General features: G+C 42.0%; 1 protein-coding gene across 1 annotated transcript in view; it reads left to right on the forward strand.

The window, feature by feature from the left end:
• Positions 1 to 5: 5 nt before the first annotated feature.
• Positions 6 to 7973, forward strand: part of slc8a2b (solute carrier family 8 member 2b) — a gene marked incomplete at its 5' end in the record, with an annotated part of 43775 nt that continues 35807 nt past the window's right edge. Inside the window, 2 exons of the mRNA XM_035679638.1 lie at positions 6 to 353; positions 5767 to 5835. Coding sequence (XP_035535531.1) covers positions 6 to 353; positions 5767 to 5835 — 417 coding nt within the window. The remainder of the gene's footprint in view (positions 354 to 5766; positions 5836 to 7973) is intronic.

The raw sequence follows: 7973 nt of genomic DNA on the forward strand, positions 1-7973 counted from the left end.
TCCTCCTCCTCCTCTTCATCCTCCCACTGCCTCCCTGCCAGCCGGAGTCCCAGCGCAGCATGCCCAGTGGCGACCCCGACCTGCGAATGGTCTCACCCTCCATGTTCCCCTCCTCCTTCGCGCCTTCCATTTCTTATGGCAACAGCACGGTGTCTAGCAAAAAAGATAAGTGTGAGGAAGTGCCGGTGTGCAGACCCGGCATCCTGCTGCCCGTCTGGGAGCCCAACCAGCCCAGGCTTGGCGAACAGGTGGCCAGAGCTGTGGTCTACTTTGTGTCACTCATGTACATGTTCCTGGGAGTTTCCATCATCGCTGACCGCTTCATGGCTTCCATAGAGGTCATCACGTCACAGGTGAGAATGAGTGAATGGAGGAATACAGGAATTGTGAATATAGTCATTACCATTCTTCAAGGGAAAAATATAAAAAAAATATATAAATCCACAAATTCAATTATTTGTTCCACGTTTTAGTTCAGCACCACACTATAAGTTTACACTAAACAAGTTCACAGTTCAGCTCATTTCTTTGCTTGTGGCCTTACCCTTTGTTAATGATTTCATGTGATCATCATTCACTTAATGTCCAGTGGAAACAGAAATCAGATTGCTATTTGCGTCTGCATATTTAGGTATTTCCTGTAGAAACAGGCAGGTAGGGAAGGACTTGTCGCGGTAGCCTGTAGCTCTGTGGTTACGTCTCCCCAGTCCAGCAGCTGTAGCGCACTCATTAGCTGACTCTCTCGGACTGGGAGCTCCCAGTGACCAGCACATCCAGACTGGGACTGAATGCAGCATCCGATGTTGACGACAGGGAATAAAGTACAGAGGTGTTTTTAGCCTAACTAGCTAACAACACCTCAGCAACAAGTCCATCTGGATACTACGTAAATCACCTCGGTACCGCTGCTGCTGGGAGGCTGCTGAGCCGCGTTCAGTTGCGCGCTAATATATTCTCTGTAAAATATGATCCAGTTTCACCCAAATCACTAATAAAGTTGTGCACGTTAATTCGATGCAAATTGCCTATACCAGCCTACATGAGTCTCGTGTTTAAGCCTACCTCACGTGTTAATGTCTTTCTTCATTATCTGTGATGTGATCTCCACACAGTCAGAGAGTAAAAGTCTGCATCCTCTGCTCATAGTTCAGTTATAAAATCCCAGCGTGCCACAAAGTGTCTCTCCTGCCGAGCTGCTGATAGCTCTGTCACAGTGGACAGTCACAGTGGAAAGTAAGAAAGGAGGTTGTACCACTGTCTGGTTCAAAGGGGGTTTATCCGACTTCACTGACAGTCAGCACCAGAGCAGAGAGCACCAGAGCAGCCACTGCCCCCGCTGCCCTCAATGAACTACCACTCTTCTGCGCTACCTCCACAGTTAGTTTTGTGGTTTGTGGTCATTTTAAGACTCGGTTGTAAAGTTTACAGCCTGCCATGCTTCCGCTCCTGCATCGCTGTGTGTTCAGTGATTAAACAACAAAAGTGCAGAGATTCAACAGACAAAACCAGAGTCCACTTGGGGTCTTCTCCACTGATGACTCAAATCATGGACTTTTGGGAGGCAGGCCTAGTTTTTTAGTCTCTATTGTGCATAAATCATTCATTAGTACTTGTTATATTCAAGGTTAATGAGCAATGTGTCCTTTGTGCAAGATTGCCACAGAGGAAGTGAAGCTGCCAGTGTTACATAATCATGTCATTGTCTTTGTACTGCAAGCCAGGCCTGGTCAGTTTCCTTAATGGGGATTACATGGATCTCTATCCATGTATCCTTTATAATGGTGAAAATGACCCTCAGCTGTTTTCAGAGACAGAGACAGAACTGTGTGTTTACCCAAGAGGGTAATAGTCAAGTGTGTCTATTTGGACTGAACACAGAGGGAAATACTGAGGTGTAGTCCATCACTATTAGTATATAGTACAGTTGGTGAAAGTTGGTGCAGTGTGTGTGTGTGTGTGTGTGTGTGTGTGTGTGTGTGTAGTCCCAGGCGGCCCGTAATGGTTCAGATGTTGAGGTTATGAAGTCATAAGCGCTGTAGAAAAAGAGAGGAACGGTCCCAGGAGGTTTGAATGCAGGCTCAGTATGAGAGAGTGGGACGAGGAGATGTGAAGGTCAGCTGGAGGGAGAAAAAATTACAGGAAGGAGAGAGTACGATGAAAAATAGACTCACTAAACTCACTAAATACACAAATCAGGAACATTTTCCTTGTGGTCGGCTGAAAACTTCTTTTGTCTGATGTTCTGCTCACAAGAACATTATTGTTCCTTTATGAAGTAAAACTGCAGCTTTCATCAAATGTAATGATTCAACTGCAAATGTACAGCAGGAAAAGAGAGGAGATCGCTATATTTCATGGTTCCTGGTACCCAAAGCTCAGAGGTGGGTGGTAACAAAGTACAAATAAATTACAGTTTTTTCAGGTATCTGTACTTTACTTGAGCATTTATTTTTCTGACAAATTTCTACTTTTACCGCCTACATTTTTACACAAATATTTACTCCTTACATTTTCAAAACAGACTTGCGTTTGAAGGGAATTATTGTTTATTATTATTTTTCAAATCAAATCAAATCAAGTTTATTTATATAGCACATTTACAACAGCCACAGACCAAAGTGCTGAACAACAGCACATCTGTAAAAAACACAACACCAATAAAAGATAATAAAGGCCATAACAAATATGTACACAAATGTAAAAACAGAGACAGAACAAGACATGTTACCATGTAAAATGAAAGATTAAAAAAAAACTTCATTGCATGCCTTCCCAACATTTTGAATCAGTACTGTATCTATACTTCTACTTAAGTCAAGAATGTGTGTACTTTTGCCACTTCTGCTAAAGCTAGATAAGTTCATGAAGCTGCTCTGCTATTTTACAAGCACACTCTTTCAGTTTGTACTGTGACTGACGAGTATATGGATGTAGTTTTTTTTGTTTAATCTCTTTTAAGATATATGAAATGCCTAACTAACCTGAGCTTGAACTTGTGAATGGCTCTTTAGAGGGTGAAATGGTTTTAGTATGCTGAAAGACGAAACTGCTCCACATGAGACCCAATGAAGCATCACTGGATCCGATGTAGTGCTTGTTGTCTGAGACGGGACTGATCGGTAGTTTAAACAAGACATCTGTCAGGAAAAAACAAAGGCAAATAAATAAATGCAGCTCATTCTTTAACCTTTTAACCTTAATTTAACAAGTAAACAGGAACAGATTAATATTTAACCTAAGTAAGTAAGTGTAGGTTCTAATGGATTTATTTATGAAGCACAGCACCACTGAAGTGACTCATTTAGATATTACAGTATGTTAAGACATGAAATAAGATTAAACTTCACCTGCTATCATCCTGCTTTTGATAATAGCTCTAAACAAAGCGAGTTAATGTAAAATAGCTGAACATCCAGAGTGGTGCATTAGGGAAAGTGAAGATGATTCTCCCCACGGTTTCATTACTTTTTGACGTAATGAAATTTCATCATCTGATTACAAACCGTTCTGAATTGTCATCCAGTGTGAGGTTGCTATAGGAAAATCAATGATATTACTTACTATGTCTAATGAGATTCTTCAGAAACTGATTGTCTATGTAGCAGTTTGTATATGATGATATTATTCAGTTAGTGAACTCACAGCTGCCTGTTTCAGTAGACGTGATACAGAACAACCGCAGGTGAAAAGACATACAGGAATCATACCAGTTTGTCAGAAACAATCATTTACACCCAAAACGCTAATTAGCTTTACCCTCTCAAGTTAAATGTTTTGTTTTAGTGTAGTCTCTCTTCACTCAGTCCATAAATATCTGCATCGCCTCTGATTTCCCTTCAGCAGATAGAGAGAAGGAAAGCAGAGGTGACACAGATATAGAGCAGAAGGCAAAGGAAGGTTGAATAAAGAGAAATCAAAGGGTTAATGGAGGAAGGGGAGCGTTCATATATCCTTTTCAAGATCAATGTAAATGAGTGTCCTATTGTGTATCCCACAATCCATCACTGTGGCAGCCACAACACCTCTTTTTGCAGAGGGTTGGTTTGTCCCCTGAAGTTATTGAAGTCGGGTCTGTGTATCATCGTTTTATGTTTATGTTGCAGATTTCTGTTTCTTCTTCACCGTGCGCTGAAAGTGGCCGCTGCACACACGTTACACGACCTTGCAGAGCTGATTTCTGAGGAGATTTGGTGTTTATGACAAATATTTATCATTATTATCCAGTTCACCAACGTTGATGGCCTGTAGCCTGTGTAATATAAAGGTTTATTAGACCAGAAATATGCTGAGGTATAACCAACAGAAACTGGTTTTGTCTTTGCATGTGTGATTTTAAAGTCGTGACATTTAGTTTTTCATATACTGACTCGCAGTAAGTAACTTCCTTCGTTGAATAATCCCCATGACAACTGCTACCTTTGTGTAATTTACATCACAATAGTGTGGAGCTGTATGTATTCATGATGCTGATGATCTTTTATCTATTCCTGTTGTTTGCTACAAGCTACAAGGAAAGACCTCGACAGAACAGTGATTTCATTATTATGTTATATAAGCCCAAGAGTTTATGTTTATGTATGCAATGGTAATAATAATTATTATATATTTGTTTTATATAGCGATTGGAAATAAATAAAGGAAAAATAATAGGGTGATTGAGCACAGATTAAAAGCAGATTTAAATAGATGGGATCTGAGTGCTGTTTTGACTGATGGGAGTGAGGGAAAATATCGGAAGTGTTGGCCCTCCCAGGTCTTGGGCTTGGACCGGGTGAGAGGGATGAGGAGGATGGCGTCTGAGGCTGCTGGTGGGAGTACGTTGGTGAGGTAGGAGGGGTTGCAGAGGGCTTTGTACACGATGAGGAGAATTATGAACTGGATTCTTTGCTGAATGTGGAGCCAGTGGAGGTTTTGAAGCACTGGGGTGATGTGATCTCTGGGTGAGTGAACGAACAGCTGAGTTTTGGATGTACTGTAGTTTGTTCAGGATTTTGGTGGATGTGCTGCAGCAGTCGAGTCGTGAGGTGATGAAGGTGTGGAGGGGGGTTCAGCAGCTGAGAAAGAAAACAATTAATAAGAATGTAAATACAGTGAACATAAATATTACTTAAATAGTGATCAGTATCAGTATGAGTATTACAACTACACCTACAAGCATTATATTTACCTGTTTGTGGGGTACATTAACTGATATTTACTGATATAATTATACTTTATTTGACAAATGCTTTAATCGTTTTCAAATCCTCACATCTTTTAATTGTATTTTAAAGGCCCTGCACATCTATGTCATAACTACTCAAGTCAATGAGCTTATTCTGGATGATTAGACCGCTATTCAGGTCTGTGTGGATGTACATAGACTGTTTGATCCTCCTCACTCTGGCTTTGTTGCACCTGTTAGATTGGGACAAATTACCCCTTTATCATTGTAACTTCATCAGTGAATCTGGTGGCGTGACGTACATCCCTACATAGTCTGTCCCTCCTTCAGCCTGAGCAGAGGCCTAATCAGCCAAAATAATTGGAAACACCTGTGGGGGTGTGTGCATGGAATTTAAAGCTTGCTTATGGAGTTTGTCAACACAGTGTGTGTGTGTGTGTGGTGGTGGTCGTGTGTGTGTGTGGTCGTGTGTGTGTCGTGTGTGTGTGTGTGTGTGTGTGTGTGTGGTGTGGGTGTGTGTGTGTGTGTGTTTTTGGCCATCAGGACGAAGGAAGTGACCATCCACTATGCTAACGGGGAACATCAGTGCGACGGTTAGGTAATTCTGGAACGAAACAGTTCCAACTCTGACACTCATGGCTCTCGGCTCCAGCGCTCCGGAAATACTACTGGTCCTGTTATAGAGGTACACACACACACACCAACACACACACAGCAACACACACCTCCACCGTGTCTTCTATCACAGTGGTGATGTGCGCGATCTTTGGGGGGAATTCAATTGGAAGTGCGCTAGCCTTCACAATAAAAACCTTAGAGGTTCTTTACTACTGTATGGCCATGAGTGTGTAAGGCTTTTTTTCTCATTTATTCTACTTCTCTTACTCTTTATCTTCGTTTCAAGAGTTGCGCGTAAAAAATATACACTCTCATTTTTTTCCTTGCATTCCTACGTATTCTCTGTCCTGACTCTTTTTCGCTCCCTCCTCACACTCTAAAGATTGTTGTAGGCGGCGAGGATCTTGGAATATAACAGAAGAACAACATTGATTTACGAAGATGGAAAGAGAAGGGTGAGGAAAGAAAGACGGAGTTATGAACGAGATAAAGTGCTGGGAGCAGCGCTCAATGCAATCCATCATCACTCTCTGTGATAGAAGACAAGGGTGGAGTGTGGGTGTGGTGTGTGTTGTGTTGTGTTGTGTGTTGGTGTACCTTATAACACGTATGTTCAGAGTATTTCCGGCATCGCTGAGAGCAGCAGTAAATAGAGTGTCGAGAGGAGTAGTGAAGCACACCTAGTTTCATCCAGTTCCAGATTCATATACAACCGTCGGCCCATTGACTGTTATTTATCAACCGGCCGTTAGGCATAGTGATGCGTCCAAGCGTCCTTCTTCCTCGGGGATGCCGGCCAAAATCATCATCTCTCTACTGAACACAGCGGTAGCAACACACACACAACCTGGAACTATCACAACATACAGCTTATCTCACAAAGCACTATTTCATCGGACAGACAGCACAACAATGGGCAGCACACCCATCACAACAAACTTGGAAACAAAACACACACTTACTGTGTTTTGGATTCACAAAAGAACCAGGGGAAGCAAAGCTGGCACATCATTCTTATGCACACTTACCCGACACAGGTTGTTATTCCTAATTTTATTGGTTGTGGTAAAAGGCACTCTGCTACCAGGCCCTGAACAAATGGAGGCGCGCCTTGAGCACTTTGTTTATGCCTGATATAAGTGGTAAGCGATACCGTCCTTAGGGAAACACCAAACCAGATAATCTAAACGGCGCCATGAAAGATATTGTACATGCTCAACAATAAGAGACTCAAAAGGAAGGTAATTGGTTCGCTATCCCAATTCTAACAGGTGCAACAAAGCAGAGTCGCAGGCCGGACTAAACGTCTGCCTCTCACGCTCGCCCCAAATAGCGGTCTAATCATCCAGACGCACTTCTCTCTCGCGCGCTCTCGCTCTCTCTCTCTCTCCTCGATTCTACGATGTGCCAGGGCCTTATAAAAATACTTTTGAGGGTATATAATTACAAAGATAGTGTTGTAGCGAGCCTTATTGAAAACATTAGAATTAGTATATGCGAGTGTGTGTGCAAGAAAAAATAAAAAAAAAAAAAGGTATACACACATTCAAATATTCCATATCGCATGCTAATCATCAAAAATACAGTTAATGGTACCCGAAGGGCCGAGATACAGGCGCTTGATGCATCTTTATCTTTTGATAAATGGGTTGCGCTATAGTAAAGTGTAGTTGCTGATGAGGAATATTAAGCTCTCGCTATTCAATGAAGAGAATACTGTGGCTCAACGCTATTTAAAAATGAAATAAGCATGTTTTTCAGGAGCCAAGTGGGTATGGAAGGAACTGTTCCATTACTTTGGATATTCTATTCTATATTATTAATTTGTTTTTCTGAGCTGTAATGGCCCAACCACTCCACAACACTCCTTCAACCAACTCCTCCACTCGACTCGACTGCGTCTATGGCCACATCGGCAATATGCACAACATGCACCTTGAACACAATTTCGGAAGAGAGACACTACAATTTACCTTCGGCAAAAAACTCAGCTGTTAGTGTGCACAATACACCACAAGATCAGCATCAGCACTTTCCACCCCAGTGCTTCTAAACTATATCTCTTCCAAGCTTGGTCTCCCTACATTCAGCACTATACAGAGAATCCAGCCAAATCTAAATTGTGGAGGCGACGAACTCAGTCCCGCAGTTATCAAAAGCCCTCTGAAACCCACTTCCTACTCACCAACGT

This window comes from Morone saxatilis, unplaced genomic scaffold (assembly GCF_004916995.1).
Source record: "Morone saxatilis isolate NCDOM2014 unplaced genomic scaffold, NCSU_SB_2.0 Contig8, whole genome shotgun sequence".
NCBI classification, from domain to species: domain Eukaryota; kingdom Metazoa; phylum Chordata; class Actinopteri; family Moronidae; genus Morone; species Morone saxatilis.